The sequence below is a fragment of the Hippocampus zosterae genome, chromosome 4 (genome assembly GCF_025434085.1).
Source record: "Hippocampus zosterae strain Florida chromosome 4, ASM2543408v3, whole genome shotgun sequence".
Taxonomy (NCBI): domain Eukaryota; kingdom Metazoa; phylum Chordata; class Actinopteri; order Syngnathiformes; family Syngnathidae; genus Hippocampus; species Hippocampus zosterae.
In genome coordinates this window covers 1,178,286-1,200,618 of record NC_067454.1, presented here as the reverse complement: position 1 = coordinate 1,200,618, position 22,333 = coordinate 1,178,286, and the positions used below count along the sequence as shown (strand labels likewise).

Sequence of the window (22,333 nt, the reverse complement as noted above, 5' to 3'; positions counted from 1 at the left end):
CCCACATTCCAAAAACATGCGTGGCAGGCTGATTGGACGCTCTAAATTGTCCCTCAGTGTGAGTGCGTTTCTGTGTGCCCTGCGATTGGCTGGCAACCGATTCAGGGTGTCCCCCGCCTACTGCCCGAAGACAGCTGGGATAGGCTCCAGCACCCCCCGCGACCCTAGTGAGGATCAAGCGGCTCGGAAGATGAATGAATGAATGAATAATGACTGCACCTTTCTATTTATGACTCAAAATGAATCATTTTGGTGGTCACGCTCTGTACGGTGCGATTATTCGGTATTCGGTTTCGTATTTCGGTGTGTTGACTAATTGTGAGACAAGTCATTTAGGAGCCAGATGAGGTGGCTTGGGCATCTGATTCGGATGCCTCCTGAACGCCTCCCTGGTGAGGTGTTTCGGGCATGTCCCACCGGGAGGAGACCCCGAGGAAGACCCAGGACACGCTGGAGAGACTATGTCACCCAGCTGGCCTGGGAACGCCTCGGGATCCCCCGGGGAGAGCTGGAAGAAGTAGCTAGGGAGAGGGAAGTCTGGGCTTCCCTGCTAAAGCTGTTGCCCCCGCGACCAGGCCCTGGATAAGCGGTAGATGATGGATGGATGGATGGATGGTCATTTAGGATTGACTAATTGTGAGACAAGTCATTTAGGAGCCAGATGAGGTGGCTTGGGCATCTGATTCGGATGCCCCCTGAACGCCTCCCCGGTGAGGTGTTCCGGGCATGTCCCACCGGGAGGAGACCCCGAGGAAGACCCAGGACACGCTGGAGAGACTATGTCACCCAGCTGGCCTGGGAACGTCTCGGGATCCCCCGGGGAGAGCTGGAAGAAGTAGCTAGGGAGAGGGAAGTCTGGGCTTCCCTGCTAAAGCTGTTGCCCCCGCGACCCGGCCCCGGATAAGCGGTAGATGATGGATGGATGGATGGATGGTCATTTAGGAATATGTTCGATTTGGATTGTGGTTAGGCGAGGTTGGTCGCTCTTACGGATTACCGATTCCGACAATCTGTTAACGTGAAAATGTTGGCTTTTTTTGTTTTTTTGTCATGTGACTGGAGTTCCTCATATCCGACGACACGCACTAAACATGGTTCAAGTTTCCTATGAAGGTTCCAAGCTAAAGTTATGGTTTTGAATACAGGTGAGCGTTTCAAAATTAGGTTGAAGGTTATGGTTCAGGGCTTCAATGTATTTCGGAAATTGAAAATAAAGGATGCGGTTTCAATTTTGCTTGTCCAGTTAAGCTTTCAACCCTTTCATGCAGCCGGTAACCCGATGACATGCTAAACTGTCCACCATTAGATGTTTACTGACCCGACTCGGAGGAGTGGGGTCTCCACTGTGTACTTCAGTCAGTGACCACGTGTAAACACTTTACATTTTATATGTGCTTTAAAAAATGGGCTTTTTTAAAAATTCGATTTAAAAAATAGTTTAAAATGTGTGTGTGTGTTTGTGTGTGTGTGTGTGCTGTTTTTTTCCCCACATACATGGTGGTTGAATCTTCCAACGATTTCCACTTTATACAGTGCTAATCGTACGCTTGTGTGTACTTTGTATTCTGCTTCAGAGACCCGAATCCAAAAACAATTTTATTTTTCTTCCACAGACTGTTTCACATTTTGAACCCAACCAGAACGGCGGCGAGCGTTCAGTTCAGTCTTTTCTCATACAGAAACACAACTTTAACACAGTTTCACATTGTGAACCCAAACAGAAAAAAACCAAACGGGTGAACGCGTACAAAAGTTCACTCCCGACATTTTAGCGAGGCGTGCAGCCGGCGGCGTCGCGGCACGTCAAATCGCGCCAGCCAGAGATCATCCTGACCCCAAGAACACGCCGTGCCAAATTCGGACGCGGCTTTTTTCTAAAAGCTTTTGGGCTGACAGCACAAATGCACCTCTCTTGTGTGAAGTGGCCCAAAATACCAACATTTACCTTTCTCTCTCTCACACTCACACAAACACACAGATATTAAATCTGTCTGACACAAAAAAAAAACTCGTAGGCACACAAAATTACCTCTCACAACAGGAAAAAAAAATCTTCCCCACACCGCACTTATCCTGAAAAACTAAAAGTCTCACACCCTTAAAAAACAAATAGCTCACATAAAAAGTACTCTCACATGAATCTCTCATATACAAAAAAAACCTCACACATTCTATACAAACATTGCACACATGACCAGTCACCAAAGCTTTCATGCACAGCACAAAACCTTCCAAACCTACGGGCAAAAGAAATCGCTCATGCCCAAGTCTCACATACAAACATATCTCGCTCTCACACACACACACACACACACACACACACACATTCACATCATATTTCTCTCACACATATTTCTCTCATAATGTATCATCCCCCAAAAATTCACCCGCACCCGCCCGAATACCTTTAACATCATGACAACCCTCTCGCACATCCAGTCAAATATGCACATCCCAAAAAACTCTCACTCTCACCCAAATAAAACTTTTATTCATTCTGTAAAATCTTAAAAAGTTGAATACACACAACGCAAAACCTCTCATGCTGACATAAAGAACTCCCACATGCAACAAAATCGCTCATGCCCATCAAACATCCCTCATTTACTACCTCTCACACAAAAATATTCAATGACCAAAAACTTCTCTCCTCTCTCGCCCACCATATTGACCAAAAAATCTTGTTTTTTTTTTATAAGGTCAGCATAAAAATATTAACATTATCATCATTGTTATTAAATTAAAGAAGCAACATTTTCAGCCTGGCCTGCAAAAGAGAGAACGCTTTTGATGAATACATTCAAAATATTCAAAAAATCTCAAAATATTTCAAAGTGAATAAGTGATGTGATAACTATAAAATGATTAGATTATGTAATTGTAGAGAACTAGCCCAGCTAAATCCTAATTTTAGAAAGTCAATTTAAAAAAAAATAAAAATAACAAATTGCATTTTTTTTTCAATCTATCCTACAATTTTGACCATTATACTTCGGATTCCATTTTGCGTTGTATCCAAACATTGTACATCATACTTTTGCTGGCCTTTGTTGCTTTTTGACATTTTTTAGGGAATTTATAATTTTCCTCATGTTCACCGCGCCGTCAAAATGAGCATCTTAAACCAAATGCTGCAGTCGTTTCCCGCGCCACTTTAATAGCGCTTAAGTGAGCACATCGTTCTGCTACACCGGCCGGGATTCCGTATTTCGTGATTCGCTGTGGACTTTTTTAAAATAATTTTTTCGTGATGTTACTAATACTTGAGTGCATGCAGCTGGAGGCCGAGCAGCTGCTATGGATGCAGATCTTATTTAATCGTTTTAAAGAGAGGAAGTGTAGTTGTAAAAAGTCAAGTCAAGTCAAGAGTATTTCTAGAGCACTTTCAAACAGCCATCACTGCATACAAAGTGCTGTACTTGGAGCGATTTAACATACACAATAAACAGTAAGACGAAATGGTAATAAAGGCGGTAGAAAGCACCAGACAGTAAAATCAAGAACAAATCTAAGTCAAGTCAAAAGTATTTCTGGAGCACTTTCAAACAGCCATCGCTGCATACAAAGTTCTGTACATGGAGCGATTTAACATACACGATAAACAGTAAGACGAATCGGTAATAAAGGCGGTAGAAAGCACCCAGCAGTAAAATCAAGAGCAAATCTTAGTCATGCTGAAAACAAAACATTCCTGGGATTCTTATCATTGTTCCCAGAGTGCTTTAGTTCAAAACACTACACGATCACACATTGTGTATTTTCTTTTCTTATAAGAATAGAAACAGTATTTTATTTGGCGATTAGGAATGAAGAGTAGCGGTAATACGAGAGCGAATGCGGCTCTGCTCTTGCCATAAAAAAGAAGGCGTGTAATCCACCTGAGTGTCGGTGACATTTTGAAGCGACAGTAACGCGGAGCTGCAAACTGTTGCGCTCAGTTGTGGCCTGTCAAAGCGACATAGCGACCAACCTACATCCATCTCTATTCATCCAGCGTTTCACAAAAGCAGGAATTATTGGAAAGTTGAAAAACCACGTTTTGGAACTGTTAGCCGGATGCCACCCAGCGGGAGAGCCGCGTTGCAGCCTTGCTTGCTGTCTTTACAAAACTTGACCCTTGATTTCTTTCCAGAGGTGTTCCAATTCTTTCTTTTGAACTTTTTGGCCTCACTAGAGTTAAAGAATCGGCCCCAGGAAAGGGCAAGGCTACTGAGTGCAACAGAGCGACAACGAGCCACTTCCGTAGTCCTTGTAGGCTTCCTAAAGGCCATTTCTGTGCTCTCTTTTCGAGCGCCAACGTCCATCCATCCATCATCTACCGCTTATCCGGGGCCGGGTCGCGGGGGCAACAGCTTTAGCAGGGAAGCCCAGACTTCCCTCTCCCTAGCTACTTCTTCCAGCTCTACCCGGGGGATCCCGAGTCGTTCCCAGCCAAGCTGGGTGACATAGTCTCTCCAGCGTGTCCTGGGTCTTCCTCGGGGTCTCCTCCCGGTGGGGCATGCCCGGAACACCTCACCGGGGAGGCGCTCACGAGGCATCCGAATCAGATGCCCAAGCCACCTCATCTGGCTCCTCTTGATGTGGAGGAGAAGCGGCTCGACTCTGAGCCCCACCCGGATGACTGAGCTTCTCACCTTATCTCTAAGGGAGAGCCCGGACACCCTGCGGAGAAAACTCATTTCAGCCGCTTGTATCCGGGATCTCGTTCTTTCGGTCACGACCCATAGCTCGTGACCATAGATGAGGGTTGGGACGTAGATCGACCGGTAAATTGAGAGCTTCGCCTTTTGGCTCAGCTCCTTCTTCACCACGACAGACCGATACAACGTCCGCAAGCGCCAACGTGTCTACGTTTTATACACCACAAATCACCTTTCCATTGTCACCGTCAGTGCTTCTTCTTCTTCGTCTTGTTGCGTTTCTATAACAACCGCCGTGAGTTCCTCTCACACAGCCTCACCGCCTCCGTCGACCGTCCAGGCGTCAAGTGGCGCCTTCCATGTTGCCTGATTGCACCTGCTCCCTCGCCAAAGGCCTTCCTACTCTTCCGCGTGGCACCCGACTGACACAAACGGTCAAGTGCCTCGCGTGTGACGCGAGTTGAGTGTGTTTGCGCAAAATGTCAAAACCTCTCAGACATGCTCGTCCTGCCCCTCCCCCCACCCCCCCAAAAAAGGATGATGAAATGAGGGCGTGCCTGCGTTGATGCGGCCATTGACTGTGTCGACATTTTACTTCTTTGACAAGAATCGCTATGTTTAAAATTCACTTTCGAGTGACAGAGATTAGAAGACAAATGTGCCGGGAAGATAAGAACGCACACACACGCAAAAGGAAGCGTTGACTTACTTTCAATGTGTGGACATTTTGCTTGTTCGGGTGTGTGTGTGTGTGTGTGTGTTTTACATTTTTGTGCAGTATAACCCTTAATTGTTTGTCCATTTTCCTTCTTGGACACAAACGTTGCTATTCAAGTGCGCGCGAATGCGTCTTTTCACCTCGACGCGAAACAATCGTTGATTGTGGCGACATTTCGCTGGGTGCTCTCGGATGAGCTCCCTCTTGTGGTGGGCGTGCGCGGGCGATTGCTGCAGGCTGAGGAGTAGGACAAAAAAAAAAAAAAAAAAAGAAAGAAACAAGAAATGCTCATGTCTTGCTTTCAAGTAGGGTTGTAAGGCAGGGCCAGGGCTTCGAAGTGGGCTTTGGAAGATCGGGTTTGGATGATAAAATTGGTTTTCGAGCCTGGTTGAGGCTACGCCGTTTGAGTTTCAAGCCAGGGTTGGATTTGGAATGAGGGGGTTGGGGTTTCAGGCAAAGGTTCAGGCTTCTGCACATGGTTGGGGTTCGGGTTTCCAGACAAGGTTTTTAGAGCGAGGTTTGAGGCAAAGGTTAGAACCCCCCCCCCCCCCCAACCCCCCCACCCTGGACATCTGATATGCTGTTCCCTGAACGGTTCCTTCCATTTTAATGGCATTTTGATTTTATTGGAATTAATCCAACTGAAAGTGACTTGATATTTCGATTTTTGAAGAATCGATTTTTTGAAACAAAAAAAAATTGTGAACTCCATTTTACTGATATTTCTTAATATTTGCAATAAACACATGATTTTGAGATTATTGAGAAATTCAAAAAATTTCTGTTTCAGGAAAACAAGAAATTACTGCAAATGTTTTTTTTTTGTGTGGAAATTTTCTGTTTTTAGTTTAACAACCTGTCTGAAGCTTTATGCAAATAAATGTATCGATTTTTTTTTTGTATGTCTACTGCCAAAAATTAAAGAGCCACCCATTGGGCAGCCATATTAGAGGGGGGGAAAAAAAGTAATTTGTGTGAAAATGAGGATACATGATTTCTTTTTAACACGGATAAATGTGCTGTCGGTGAGAGCGAACAAGATATGACGATGGCGTTTCCTGATTGGCAGGTCCCGACTGGTACCTGGTGCGCGTGGAATTGACGGTGACGGATGTCAACGACAACGTTCCCGAGTGGCGCATGGTCCCGGCGCCGTACCTGGCCGTGGTGTCGCCCGACGCCGCCGCCGGCTCGCTGGTCTACCAGCTGCACGCCCAGGACGGCGACGAGGGGCTCAACGGCGACGTGGAGTTCTTCCTAGCGGACGGTGGGTTCGTTTTTTTTTCCCCCCTTTGCCAGAGGCCAGTCGGCATCGATTGGTCTGCGAACTCTCCCGCTTAATTTGCTTCTTCGCTGCACCACACGAGTTCACGGGTCAATTTGACCCACGGCACGTTTGGCCTATTGTTAATTTGTACGTATTTTTGCCTCCAGCACGAGTCGATGTGCCGCTCGTCCTGCTTTCCGTTTGGCGACTCTTTTTGTTGAGGCTTCTGCCTTTCAACTCGGAACTTGAGAGTGTCTCAGCATTATTGGACTTTTCATCCAGGGATGACAAGAAGAAGCGCAGGCCCTAATTGTCCCTCAAGGGGGCCGCGTCTCTTTTCCAACGTCTCCGTGTCAACACACAACATCAATCAATACAGTCGGATGGCTTGTATTGACATGTTTGGCTCTTGTATGTTGACAAAGCCACCTGCGAAGTTCAGTGACGGCGCCAAATGTTCTCAGAAGCTTGGTAATGCACGTACGCTCGCTTCTTCAAAGGCTCACTGATTGTCTCGGATGTTGGCTGAGTTAATTGACTTATTGACCAGCAGCCCCTTTCAAAGCGGTTCGCCGTATTGCCAGCAGATCCTTCGAGGCCCGCAGAAAACGAGGCAAAATAAGAGATTCTTAATAGACGTTCAAGGTGAAAACGCACCACGAGTGACTCGGGCTGCCCCCGGTGGGCTCGTTTGGAACGGCGCTCACTTCGTCAATTGCCTGCGAGTTTTTTGTGTTTTTTTTCCACTTGAAAATGCCCCGAAATATCAAATAAAGTTTCGCTCTAATTTTTTCAGAGAATGATTAGCATGTGCCAGTTTGGGTGACAATCGGTTGCGATTTTCTGACGTTGTTCATGATTTCTCTCTCTAAGGAAGAACATGACACCCGATGGTCCAAATGATGGCAACCCCTGACAACAGCATTTTTTTGTAGACAGACCACCAGGGAACAAGTCGGAAATGAACAATCTAGTGTACGGCGCATCATATGTCTCCAGGATGGCGTGAAGCTATCCAATATGGCCGCCTACTGGCGATGCCGTTATTTTGATACCTCGATACCTTCGACCGTGGCACGTTGATTCTTTGTACATGCTGACTAAACACGTGCTGGAAAATGATGGACCTTTAGTGGTACCGGGCATCCATATTGAATAAGAAACGAGATGGGCTGACCTGTTTTCCATGATGTGTACATGCTCTTAATTGCTCTCGTTATCTTGATCTTCGACTCAAAAGCAGTGCTGATCTCAAATCTCAAAGTGGCGCATCATTGCCATCTCTGGAGTTTTGTTCCTCACTTAGTGTGGTTTACAAAGCTGAATTCCACAACCTGGGCCAGGCACTTGTTGGCCAAAGCGTAAAAGTTCAAAAGCATCCTTCCTTTGTCCAGGTGGCGACGGTCGCTTCGAGGTGGACCGCAAGAGCGGCCACGTGCGGACCACGGGGCTTCCGCTGCAGCGCGACCGCGAGTACCTGCTGACGGTGGTGGCCGCCGACCGCCTGGGCAGCCGCAGCGTCCCCGCCGCGCTGTCGGTGGTGGCGGGGGCCAGGCCGCCGCAGTTCACCAACGCCTCCTTCACCGTCGCCGTCCCCGAGAACACGCCCGAGGGACAGCCGTGAGTACGCCCGCCGCCGCCGCCGCGACCTTCGCCGAAGGGCAAATTCAATCGGGGATTCATTGACGAGCTTGTATTAAGATGGGTGTTGCGTCTTCGTCTGAGGGAGAATCAATACGCCTCTGTCAAGGAGCAGCTCTCAAAGTTGTTCTTTCAAGCAAATGATCAGGTTTCAAAATTGGTTTTCAAGCAAAGGCTAGGCTTTCAAAGGACAATTTCGAGTCCGGTTTGAAGGCCCGGGTTTTCTTCTAAGACTGCGTTTGTGTTTCAAACCAGGGCTTAGGACTTTGAGCATTTCGGGTTTCCAGACAAGACTTCAGGGTTTAAAATGTGGCTTCAAGACAGGATTGGGCTTTCAAAGTAAGGTCTCAAGGCACTTTGGATCAGGGGTTCGGTTTCAAGTATGAGTTAGGGTTTCAAGCATGTTAGGGTTGAAAGAAAAGATTAGGGTCCAAAATGTTTGGCTAATGTTTGCCGCGGTTTTCAAGCTAATGCTAGAGTTTCACAAGGGTTAGGGTTTCAAGCCAGGGTGAGGCTTTTAAACAAACGTTTGGGGTTCCTAATTGGGATTTAAAGAACATTTACCAATTAAAATTAGGGTTTCAAGGCATGGTTGGAGTTTGGATCAGGGTTCGGGTTTCAATTGAGGCCTTCAAGTTGAGATTTGAAGGCCAATGGTGTCACACAAGGATGAAAGTTTGAAGCCAGGGTTCGAGTTTCCAATGAAGGTTTTGTTTTCAACTTAGGCAACTTTGCGCCTTTCACGGCAACCAATCCTTTCTTCCCGTCCCAACACTTTTGTCCAAGCATCGACTCACGCCGGCGGCTTTTTTTTTTCCTCCCGCAAAGTTGCTTGGCAAACTTTCCCGGACCGCCTTTTGTGAAAAGCCTTTCTTTCATCTTTTATGCTTGGGGCGACAACAACAGCGCTACCACGCCGCCACCACCGCCGCCGCCGGCGTGGCCTTCAACGCCTTTAACAAGCAGCACCAAAGTGATTACCGCAACAGCGCTATTGATTGACACAGCGGCAAACAAAAGGTTGCGCGAGAAAGGCACGACGCCCTTTTATGGTGTGTTGGATCATTGCTCATTAGCGCGCACCGACGTGGGCGCACCTCAAGTCCGACTAGAGTGTGCAGCATTCTTGGACAGTTCTCATTGTTGCCTCGCTTAAGGTTTCCAGTTCGGATTTCAAGCATGTGCTGGGGTTTCACAGGGTCCAGGTTTCACACCAGGGTTCGGATTTAAAATGGAGGTGAGCATTGGAAACCAAAGTTCAGGTTTACGATATGGGTCTCAAGCCAGTGCCTGGCTTTAAAATAAAGGTGAGGTTTCAAATTACGGTCCCAAGATGTGGTTCAGGTTTTGAATTAGGATTTCAAACCAAGATTAGGATTTCAAATGAAGCATATAGGGTTTTGAATGAGTCATGAGACATGGTCCAGGTTTTCATTTGGGGTTCGAAGCCAGGTTCTGATTTCAAAATAGGATTTCCAGCCAGGGTTAGTTTGTCAAATTGACGCTAAGCTTTCAAAGGAGGGTCTTGACAACGTTAGGGTTTAAAGCCCGGGTTGGGTTTTCAGTTTAGTTTCCCTTAGTTCGATCAGTGATTGTATTAATTAATTTAGTTCGTTATTTTAGCACACGCACACCGTCTGACTGGAAGTTGAGTTTGAGTTCCAGCCTGCGTCCTTGGATGCTTGACATTCTGGCCCACTTGCTGTTTTTTTTTCTATACTTTGACTGACACGTTTGGCAAAGTGGGCACTACGGTCTCATATCGCTGCCGGGAACATTCCGTGTGCCAAATCATCTCTCTCACACACACACACACACGCACACGCACACGCACACGCACACGCACACACACACACACACAGTCTTGTATTTCATTTTTTGTTCATACAAAGGTGCTTCTGCGATTCTTTTAAAAATTCCGACCCCGAAACGAGTTTGACTTGAAATTTGGTGGGTATGTCCATCATGAGTCGACCCACAAAAAAAAGGTCTCAAGTAGCCATTCCTGGAAAGAAGCAAAAAACTGAAACTAATTCATCACCAGGCTCTCTGAAAGCAGAATTCCTCAGTTTGCTTTTTGGCTGGTCTTTCAAAACTCGCATATGCAGGACCAAGAGTGACAAAATGAAATCAATAAATACAAAAAAACAAGACGTGACATTGTGCATTTCCTCGTCTGGGCTCGAATGATTAGTTTGGCGCAGTTTTTACGCCAGGTACAAGCCACTTATTTCCTGCGGCCAGCAGTGGCTCAGAAGTAGGCTCTCCAAAAACCGAACCAGCGCCATCTGCGTGAAAGGCATCCACCATGTACCACTCATTGATCAGTGCCAAATAAATATTGATAATGTCATATTGCTGGGAGGGGGGGGGGGGGTTCATGGGTGTGATTAGCGTGGACTTGACAACAAGTCAACCCTTGCCCGTTTGATTTTGACCTTACGCGTAGCCGTTCTTGGTCTGTGCAGCTTCCTGGTGACGACGGCCGTCTCCTTCCAGAAGAAGCCGATCAGCTACAGCCTGCTCATCAACCCCAGCAGCCTCTTCTCCATCTCGCCCGAGGACGGCGAAATCAGCCTGACCCGGCCCATCGACTACGAGAGCGACCAGCACCGCTACCTGCTGCTGGTGCGAGCCGGCGAGGGCCAGGACGGCATGAGCAGCGCCGCGGAGGTTAGTTCTCAACCGTCTTTGCTCCAACAGTCCCACGTTAGCTTGATTAGTTGAGTCGGTGGCTTGCTGGTTTGTTGTTGATTTCATTGGCTGGTTCTTTTGTGATGGGGGCTGGCAGTGGCTAAGTGTGACGTTCAGTGAGGTTGAGGTGTTAGAGTGGTCCAGTGCGGCAGCGATGTTGCGTTTCAGCTCCTCCCGCCTCTCGATTCAATCTGGCAATTTGTTGCTCACGCAAGCACACAATGTACCACAGCCTTTGCACGCCCGGTGTGCATGAACGCATGCACCCAAACACACACACACGCGCACACGCACTATCCAGCGAACGGTGACATCTACACAAACACACAAATCACCTCAGGGACCTGACATGGTGGGATTTTATTTATATTATTGTCCGTCTTTCCAGACGATATTTGCAAAAGGATTTACTGACATTACAGAATTTCATCGGAGCAAGCGGGAATTAATGTCAGCGGTATTTACACACTCCCGTGCGTGTGCGACCGTGTGTGTTTATTCCCCCTGTGAATGCTGCGAGCTGGCGCGCCTGCGTGAAGAAAATGCAGTTCGCCTCACGAGGTCCGCCATGAAGTGGATGTGGGAGGAGAACACACGCGGATGCAAAGAACCCATACGATACAAAGAACGGCGACTTACACACAAACACGCTTTTGTGCTGTAGCTGAAAGATACACAACAGCTCTCCCACTTCACACACGCAGACACACACACACACAAACACACAAAAACACGCTTTTGTGCTATAGCTGAAAGATACACAACAGCTCTTCCACTTCACACACGCAGACACACACACACACATACTTGTAACAGATAAACTCGGGACCCACAAAAGCCACAGATGACTCAAATACATACGACAGCAGACATGCATACATTGCCTGAACTCCTCTTTTTTTGTGGCTTTAAATGTTCACAATATTGCTTTCCTCTGCTGAGTATTTTCACACCTTCTTGTTTTCCCTCGTCGCAAGGTGCGAGTCATCATCATGGATGAGAACGACTGCGTTCCCGAGTTCCTGCAGTCCATCTACAGCAAGGACGGCGTTCCCGAAACCGTCATGACGGCCACGTCACTACTTCAAGGTGCAAAGTTTGACTATTTGACTAGTTTAAAATAAAGTGTATATATATATATATATATATATATATATATATATATATATTTTTTTTTACGGGGAACACACCTAAGGTGCAACGATGTTTTTCCATGCCTCAAAATCGGAAGTGAACCTAACCTAACTAAACCCAAAACATCCAGTGTTCCTAATGTACATTTTTACCAGGATGCACTTGTTGGCAACAATTTAAGAACTTTGCTATGCAATGAAAAAACGCAAATGGTTTGCAATTTAGCTTCTCCCATCTGTTTAATATGATTATATTAATTTATAATAATTTAATATATACTTCTGATTTGGTATCAATTAGTTCAATTCCCTTGGAGAAGAAAATTGGGGACGCCTAAAATTTGACATTTTCACAAGTGGGCAAATTTTTGCACAATTTGGTGATTTTTCATGCTGTCCAAATCTAACCACACACAGCTGTTTCATCACAATTGCACAATTTTTTTCTTTCCTGGTCACCAAAATGAACCGCAACACTGAATCCAAAAACAAGGTCAGACAAAATTCCTCCCGGTTTAACCATGTCACATTTGCGAGGTGGTAGAGTAGAGGACACCCAAAAAGCAGGAAGGCAGGAAGAGCAGGGTGGATCAAGCCAAATATATTCACAAAAAATACTTGCAGGATTACACAGGGAAAAACTAACTGAAGTACACAAACAAAGTCTTGAAAAGTAACAAAAGCCAAGGACAGAAACAAAATGTGACAGGGGCACACAGACACACACAAGGATCCGACACCTACCGTTCGAGCAGGGAGTCCTGTTCACAAAACGCGAACTGATGTCACGATGACCAACGGGTGTGCCACTGCAGGAGGAGCCCTACAGTGCCACCTGTTGGCCACAAAAAACCACCTGAACAAACATCAGCCATTTGGCTGGATTGTACGGTTCCAATTTGGTAGCAGTCACATCCCTTTGGAGAAGTTAATTTTGAAAAAAACAGGCCAGTAAAACCAAAATGGCTGACTTGCTAGTCTGTTTACTTGTATGTTTCCCATCATAGCTTCTTCAGATTTTTCTGCGCAGCCCGCACTGATAAACATGTCTAGCAAAATTCAGGTCACTAAGTGAAAGTGGCTTCACCGGCTGGGGTGTGTACATATTTGCAAATCTGTGTGGGGGCGGGGGCACGCTAGTGAATGAGTTTGGGATGATTTTGATGGACAGCAGATGAAAGCACAAGACTGGGTCAACAGTCAGTGCCATTAGCGGCCGCGGAGCTTCGTCGCTACGGCAACAGTCGGAAAGCAGCTTGCGCGCCAGCTGTCCAGCAAAGAGGAAGTTAGCAAAATGGAAAACAAGATTGGAATCATCTTTTTTTTTCCCCCCGAAAAATGTTTGTGCTCTATTGATTCGAAAATATTTTTCATGTAGTTAAACAATACAGCACATAACTGCAGGGTGTAAGATGCTGGCAGGGAAAGCCTCCATGGAACGCCATAACCAGGTGGCTGGCATAGTCTACCGAAACATCTGTGCGGAGTATGGACTGGAAAAACCCCAAGGTCAAAATGGGAAACACCTCCGAAGGTGGTGGAGAACGACAGAGCGAAGATCCTGTGGGACTTCCAGATCCAGACTGACAAGATGGTAATGGCGAACCAACCAGATATCGAGATCATAGATAAAGGGCAGAGGAAAGCCGTTGTAGTGGATGTAGCGGTCCAAAGTGATGGAAACATCAGAGAGAAGGAACACCAGAAACTGGAGACATACCAAGGGCTCAGACAGGAGCTGGAGAGAGCCTGGAAGGTAAAAGTGACAGTCGTGCCTGTGGAGGTCGGAGCACTCGGGGCAGTGACCCCCCAAATTAGATGAGTGGTTGCAACACATCCCGGGAACAACATCGGACATCTCAGTCCAGAAATGTGCAGTGCTGGGAACAGCAAGGATACTGCGCACAACCCTCAAGCTTCCTGGCCTCTGGTAGAGGACCCGAGCTGAATGAGGGACGGACACCACCCGAGGGGTGAGATGAGGATTTTTAAAAATATATATATATGTATGTATATACACATGGGGCGGCCCGGTAGTCCAGTTGTTAGCACGTCGGCTTCACAGTGCAGAGGTACCGGGTTCGATTCCAGCTCCGACCTCCCTGTGTGGAGTTTGCATGTTCTCCCCGGGCCTGCGTGGGTTTGCTCCGGGTGCTCCGGTTTCCTCCCACATTCCAAAAACATGCGTGGCAGGCTGATTGAACACTCTAAATTGTCCCGCGGTGTGAGTGTGAGTGCGACTGGTTGTTCGTTTCTGTGTGCCCTGCGATTGGCTGGCAACCGATTCAGGGTGTCCCCCGCCTACTGACCAAAGACGGCTGGGATAGGCTCCAGCACCCCCCGCGACCCTAGTGAGGATCAAGCGGCTCGGAAGATGAATGAATGAATATATACACATGATTCAGTTGCGATGCCAATACTGTGACCGATACTGATACTTGCTACTTTTGTGAGTGCTTATAATATTATATAATCCTCCATCTCGCATCTTGGCAAAGAAAAAGCGACGTCTTGCGCAAATTTGTGGTTTCCATGGCGATTCCAGTCTCCTGCAGAGCACACACACACACACAGACAATGTTGACTAATGAGCACCGCAGCAACTGGTTGATGAATGAACAATTGACTTTTTTTTCTTCATGTGGGATGAGCGTCTTTACTCCGGTTAGCGTCGGGGGTCTCGCTTGGTAAGAAAAAAGCTCATCAACAAACTTCATCAAGTCAGATGCAATAATCAATGAAGGACAAATTGAAACATTTAATGACCTTTACGGCATCCATTCTGCTGCATTTGTCTTTTTTTTTTTTTGCGAAATATCCCTTAAACACAACACAATCGCTGCGCTTTTTGTCATCGTTGAATGAAAATGGCAACAGTCCAGCTTGACTTTTATGTGGGTCACATCGTATGCGAATGTCATAATTGTCACCCCAAAATAATGTCAGCAAAAGCCAAATAAAATCTTATCTTATATCTTATCTTATACATCGCCCGTCTTAAGGGAGAAATTGAATTGAGTTTCATTTCAATGAAAATATTTTGAATATTTACAAATAAGAGTTTTCCATTAACCTGCCATGTATGTTTTTGGAATGCGGGAGGAAGCTGGAGTACCCGGAGAAAACCCACGCAGGCACGGGGTAGAGAACATGCAAACTGCATGCACAGGAAGGCCAGAACCGGAATCGAACCCCGCACCTGTGCACTGCGAGTTAGACGTGCTCCATCTACGTGCAGCCCTTCTTCCATTACATATTTGAGTTAATTTAATGTCACAGATTAATTGTTATTAATTAATCCATTCAAAAAATAGTCATAATAAACACACTGAAAACACATTTGGTAGTGGAACTCGCCAAAATAAGAGCGATCTCGCTGCATTGATTTAATTCATTCGATTCAGTGTAGTAAAAAGGAATGTTATTTAAAGTACAACACAAATGCAATCAAGATGTGGAAATTATTCATATTTATGAATATTTTTGTACTTTTCGGTCAAACTTAGGTGCATAAGTAAGCACTTCTACTGTGCTTTTTGGAACAGTAATTGCATTTGCTGTATTTCTTTTCATGTAATTCTTCAGGTTGCTTTTTTTTTTATATTTAAATGAGGCACCTTTAGAGAGAGAGAGAGAAAAAAAAAAGTGAGTGATTATTCGGAAGCGCATAAAAAGGTGTCACTTGCGTTGCGTCCCGGCGGAACGTCGCGTAGCAGCAGCGCAATTACCGAATCAACAAATCAAAAAGAAAATGTCACTTCATGAGGCCGCCTTTAATAAAAGCGTGTGATCATTTGTGAGGATGCTCCATTTGAAGATTTTTTTTCTTCCCCAATGTTGATTTCCCTCCCCCCACAACCCTTGTCTATCAAAAGCCTCAACGGCAAAAAAAAACAAAAAACAGAGCAAGTCACGTCTCCTTTATTCACGTTATTCAAGATAAATTGGAAAATGGAGAGTTTGACGACGAGAAAAAAATAATTCCGGCAAGCGGTTCAGGGTGTCCCCCGCCTACCGCCCGAAGACGGCCGGGATGGGCTCCAGCACCTCCCGCGACCCTTTTGAAGATTAAGTGGATCGGAAAATGAACGAATGAATGAATTACCATTGGATTTAATGATTATTATGGTCTTGAATTGTCCCTTAATATGTTGCCTTTGTTTTTTTTTTGGTGTCCGAACGTTCAGTTTCTGCCAGCGACTGCGACTCGGAAAAGAACGCCGAGCTGACGTACTACACGCTGAGTACCGACTTCACGGTATCGCCGCACGGCACCATCTTCCCGGCGGGGCCGCTGGACTACGAGAGGCCCAACCACCTGTACGAGTTTGTGGTGATGGCAGTGGACAAGGGAGAGGTGGCCCGCACCGGCACGGCCACCGTGCGGGTGCGCATGGCCAACGTCAACGATGAGCCGCCAGAGTTCTCGCAGCACGTGTGAGTAGCGTATCGCCGCTCGAGTCTCTCCTGGATTCTGTTCAACGCTGTGGCGGGATCTGCCCCGACCAACGCTAACGTTGACACTGCTCTGTTTCTTGATTTGTTTTTTGAGAGACGCTCAACAAATAACTCAAAACGATGTGGTTACACGGGTGCATTCTCGGCAGCGCTTTATGAGCTCTAAGTCTGAGACCAGGTCGATTTGGGGTCAATGTCCATATTTCCCACTGCTGGGGTTTTTTTCTGTCTTTTATGGATTAATTTTTTCATTCAAATTAATCCAATTTTAATTAATTTAAGGATTAATTTATGGATTAATTTTTTCATTCAAATTAATCCATAAATTAATCAATAAATTAATCCATAAATTAACCCTAACCCTAAATACGCACGAATCACGCCCCTCTTTGCCGAACAAATTCAACTTTGGTGGTTCCACATCGCCCCCCCCCCCCCCCCTTGTTGACCTAAAATTTGATATTTAGCGTTGTGCCATCACCAACAAGTCCAGCATGTTTCATTCTTGTGAATACAACTCGGTGCATTGAATGTGTGCCTGGGTTTCATTTTCTTTTCCCAACCGGACTAAAAACACAGTCCTCAAAAGTCCTCAAAATTCCCGACTTGGCTTAAGCAAAGTCATCCAATCGTGCTTCGTCACAACATTTGGTTGCGCATGAGCAACGGGAACAAATCACAAGATCATCACAGCAAGCGTCGTGTGACCGACGGCGAGCGTGAGAGGCGGCCAGCTCCGCCGTCGGGTCGGCGCCTCGCAGCTGCTTTGGATCTGTGTGCAGCTGCCATTACCCACAATGCCTGTTTCCTAGCCTCCCAATCGCCCCCGTCCCGCCCCCACCCCGTCCGGTGCCGCTGCGGCGCTGGCATCTATTTTAATTGGCTGATTTTCTGGCAGAGAGCCAAACAGAAGTGGTGAGCTGGGGTCAATCAGCCATGCCTACCAGCACCCTCAGGAGACCTTGCTGTGTGTGTGTGTGTGTGTGTGTGGGAGGAGGGGGGGGGGGCGACTGTTTGTTGTCAATCTTGGTGAAGACTCCGATGTAGTTGTAAAGTGCATTCATGCATGGTGCATCTGAGTCGCACGTGCACTGACATTGTTTCTGTAGCGAGTGCACGTGTGTGTGCGTGTGTGTGTGTGTGTGTGTGTGTGTGTGTGTGTGTGTGTGTGTGTGTGTGTGTATGTGTGCAGTTCTATTGATTTAATGTCAGCGGAATAATGGTTCCCCTTTCTCCCTGTGTAGAATTCAACCTGCCACTGCAGATGCTGGAATTAAATAGATAACGGCACTGGACAATTCAATACAATGCGCACGCGCGCACACACACACACACACACACACACACACACACACAAACACACATTTGTGTCAGACAACAAGAGTTAACACCTGCTGGTATGTAGCTTGAGAGTGGAAAGGCGGAGAGAAGACGGACAATAAAAAAAAAAAAACAATGACAAAAGACAGCACCATCAAACCCACCTGCTAGGTTGTCGTTTGAGAGGGCGCAGGCAGGATGAAGAGCGATCACAGTACCAAAAGACAGCAGCAAAAACACCAGCATTACGACTTCATTTTTGAAAGTGTTTGTATCGGCATGTGGCCCGGTAGTCCAGTGGTTAGCACGTCGGCTTCACAGTGCAGAGGTACCGGGTTCGATTCCAGCTCCGGCCTCCCTGTGTGAAGTTTGCATGTTCTCCCCGGGCCTGCGTGGGTTTTCTCCGGGTGCTCCGGTTTCCTCCCACATTCCAAAAACATGCGTGGCAGGCTGATTGAACACTCTAAGTTGTCCCTAGGTGTGAGTGTGAGCGTGGTTGGTTGTTCGTCTCTGTGTGCCCTGCGATTGGCTGGCAACCGATTCAGGGTGTCCCCCGCCTACTGCCCGGAGACAGCTGGGATAGGCTCCAGCACCCCCCGCGACCCTAGTGAGGATCAAGCGGTACGGAAGATGAATGAATGTATCGGCATTGCGTTATGTGCGTACAGAAGAAGGAAGGTCAAACAATCTCCTCTAAATTTGGTGCAAATTTGCTGCGAATTCACTTTCTGAACTCTGTTTTGTGAGGCCGCAGTAACGGGTAGTTTTCACAAAATTCTTTGCGGGATGCAGAATTCTACGCCTTGACACTTCATAAATTGTGGATGAAACTCATCTTTTAATCGCTGCAAAAATGGATTTCAAGCCTTTTACCTTGGTACACTTGGTATACCCTTTTAATCTCGCCCTTCACAAATACTGCATTTTAAACGAAAAATAATAAATAAAACAACTACTAATTGCTGCTTTTGTTCAAACTCTTATTTAATCAGTGCCAGACGAAGGGAAATGAGGACAAAATCATCTAACTTTGGTGCGAATCTCATGTGGGGGGGGGGGGGGGCATCATGGTCACAAATACGAATTTTGAAGAGACTAATAATAAGAAACGCTCACCAAATTCAAAGTGAAATGCCAGAATTTTACGTCAACAAGGTTTAAAGCAAGTCATTTTTTTGCACAATATTTAGCATATTTTTTAAAAATCTTACGCTTGACAAACAATCTGTGTATTAAAAAAAATCTGAATAATAAAACTACTAAAATCAAAAGAAAAATAAACCGTTTTTGAAAAAAAAAACTGAACTTGAAAAGCACAATAAGAAAACGAAATAAAAACGATCATGACAACCCCCGAAACGACTGCCTTCGAATTGTGGGGGGCAGGGGGGGTGGCAGCGCTGAAAGAGGAAACCAAATCAGTTACAAACGCGTTACAACAACCGCGACAAATTCAATAAAAGCAATCGCAGCCAGAAGAGGACAAGAGCCAAAACATCTGCCGGCTTCTTGCCGTTGACGGACAGCTCAAAAGGAGACAACAAAAAGGAATCACCCAAGCAATAAAACCACCTTCTGCATGACGTGTGGCCCTGGCAAGACGTTATTATGGACCTTTCTTAAGGTTGCGTTTTATTTATTTTTTTTTTGGGGGGGGTTGAGTCAGTGACGGCACGTAGTTGAAATGATCAGCGTGCGTCCATCTTCGCCTCCTGCCGAATGACAGGTCGCCAGCGGTGCCGCTTTGAGCTGTCACTCCCTCCCATCGGCGAACCACCGCTGGCTTGGTCTGGCAATTTACAGCAGTTGCCGTGGTAACCGCCCCCCCCTCCTCCCCCAACACCAACAAACTCATTTCCATCTACATTTCGGATAGAAGCGATGGCGTGAATGCGCTCGACGAGGTCGGGGCTTTGATTGCAGTTGCGAAATGTCACGATACGTTTCCCGCCCCCCCCCCCCCCCCCCCCCGTGGAGACGTCGTGGATTTACGCCAGCGTTTTCCCTGAGAAATCCTCGTCAAATGTTTTTTCCCGCAATGCATCAAAGATTGCTTCCAAAGAAGCGCAGCGATTCCCGCCACGTGGAGGAGAGCTGAAGGCGAAAGACACATTTTTCAGGATCTCGTCTTTGAATTTTCAAGATGGCCTCAATGTCTGGGGGGAGGGGGGGGGGTTTGTTCTCATGTCATGCAAGACTCTTCCGGATTTCAAATTATATGCGCCACCAAATGAGCAATGTGACTTATTTGATGAGGATCAGATCTCCCATGAGAACCCTTTGTCCAACTTGGAGGAATTATTGTTCATTTTTTGGTCGAATTATGATCTTTCTTCGTCTTTCTACCCGATGAATATTAATAATATTTTTTTTTATTTTTTGACGCCGAGCGGCGCTCATTTTCCACAAGTGACAATTCACTGCCGGCTGCCTGTTGATTCGTTAAGACCTCACAGGATGAGGCCGTCCAGATGAAAGGCGTAATCAGCAATCTCCCCCCCCCCTCCCCAGCCTCCCATTTTCGGGGGCCAGTTGTCGCCTGCTAACGATTGGCCTCCAATTCCACAAAGCAAATGAAGTCAATAATTAAATTCAGTAATTAATTTCCCCGGGCCCACGGGAGGCTTCTTCCCCCCCGCCCCCCCCCCCCCCCCCCCCCCGCAGGCTGAGGCAGCGTGCGACAAAAACAAATTTGCACGCACAAAAAAAGGGGTTAAAAAGTAATTAGTGTGTGCTGGTGTCTGTCCGAGGCCGCTTTTCATTTGATTGCAACATCGATCAGGACAAATTAGAGACGTGCACGGGGTCCAAAGGCGCCAGGCCGTCCGCATTGAGCTCCAGTGAATTGAAGTGATCGCCCGCACGCGTCGGCTCACCGCCCCCCCACCCCCAAAAAGAAAAAAAAAAGCTGTGCAGGGTTTATTCATGTTGAATGTGAGGTCATTGCGCTGTCTGGTTGGATTAAGCGAGGAGACGTTGATCATCGGCACTCAAAATGGCTCCGCTTTTGCGGATATACAAACACTCGGTGGAAATCTCTGACCAATGAAATATGTCCCTCCTCTCTCGCCGTACTGTGATTGGGCCAGGAGCTTAAAATCCAATGGGGAAAAAATTAAGGTTTTTCCCTAATACTCGATGGAATATTCATTTCATTCATTCATTCATTCATCTTCCGAGCCGCTTCATCCTCACTATGGTCGCGGGGGGTGCTGGAGCCTATTCCAGCTGTCTTCGGGCAGTAGGCGGGGGACACCCTGAATCGGTTGCCAGCCAATCGCAGGGCACACAGAAACAAACAACCATTCGCACTCACACTCACACCTACGGACAATTTAGAGCGTCCAATCAGCCTGCATGTTTTTGGAATGTGGGAGGAAACCGGAGTACCCGGAGAAAACCCACGCAGGCCCGGGGAGAACATGCCAACTCCACACAGGGAGGCCGGAGCTGGAATCGAACCCGGTACCTCTGCACTGTGAAGCCCACGTGCTAACCACTGGACTACCGGGCCGCCCCTCGATGGAATATCCATCCATCCATCCATCCATCCATCCATCCATCCATCTTCTACCGCTTATCCGGGGCCGGGTCGCGGGGGCAACAGCTTTAGTAGGGAAGCCCAGACTTCCCTCTCCTTAGCTACTTCTTCCAGCTCTCCCCGGGGGATCCCGAGACGTTCCCAGGCCAGTTGGGTCACATAGTCTCTCCAGCGTGTCCTGGGTCTTCCTCGGGGTCTCCTCCCGGTGGGACATGCCCGGAACACCTCACCAGGGAGGCGTTCAGGAGGCATCCGAATCAGATGCCCAAGCCACCTCATCTTGCTCCTTTCAATGTGGAGGAATAATCCACCAAAAAAGAGATTCAAACACGATTCTTCGGTTCTTGCTCTTCAGCTCAGCTAATTATTTCGAAACGTCGAGCAACATTGGGATGCGTCCTCCGTACGGGCCGCCCTCTCGGGCTTGGGGGGGCCTGAGCGTACTGCCGGCGAGGCTTCAAAGTGGCAGTTCAAAGTGTCGAGCAAGACGCGGAGACAAAACTGAGGGGAATTTCAAGCGGGCCAACCAAACTTTTGCTGGCTAAAGGCAAAGGGAGTTGATGAAAAATGCATGCGGAAGGCGAGTCTCCCCCCACCCCCCCCCCGCCCCCCCTGAAAGTAGTACCTATAAACATCCACGAATGTATATGCCTGGCGTCGTGTGCTGATATTAGTCTTTAGAGTCCGACTCGTGCCTCCTCGGAGCCCGCCACCGAAAGCTTCTTTTCTTCTTCCCGATTTTCTTTTAACACCTGCGGCTCACAGTCGGAACCGAGAAGTGGGCGCTCGAGCAGAAAGCTTCTTATTTCTTTATTTTGACGAATAAATACATAAAACCCGCTTCCAACCGCGAGTCTCCTTTTCATTCCCGACAGCTTTTTTAGCTCCAAGCTGCGTTTCTCTTCTCGCCCCACAACATAA

At 47.1% G+C, this 22,333-nt stretch overlaps 2 protein-coding genes across 2 annotated transcripts in view; both read left to right on the top strand.

The window, feature by feature from the left end:
- Positions 1–22,333, top strand: part of si:ch211-186j3.6 (neural-cadherin) — a 197,455-nt gene that overhangs the window by 42,626 nt on the left and 132,496 nt on the right. Inside the window, exons 2-6 of the mRNA XM_052062613.1 lie at positions 6,428–6,625; positions 8,020–8,245; positions 10,735–10,939; positions 11,938–12,049; positions 16,281–16,530. Of these exons, the coding sequence (XP_051918573.1) occupies positions 6,428–6,625; positions 8,020–8,245; positions 10,735–10,939; positions 11,938–12,049; positions 16,281–16,530 (991 nt within the window). The remainder of the gene's footprint in view (positions 1–6,427; positions 6,626–8,019; positions 8,246–10,734; positions 10,940–11,937; positions 12,050–16,280; positions 16,531–22,333) is intronic.
- LOC127599097 (major histocompatibility complex class I-related gene protein-like) overlaps positions 1–22,333 on the top strand; it is a 157,543-nt gene that overhangs the window by 60,956 nt on the left and 74,254 nt on the right. The window lies entirely within an intron of this gene.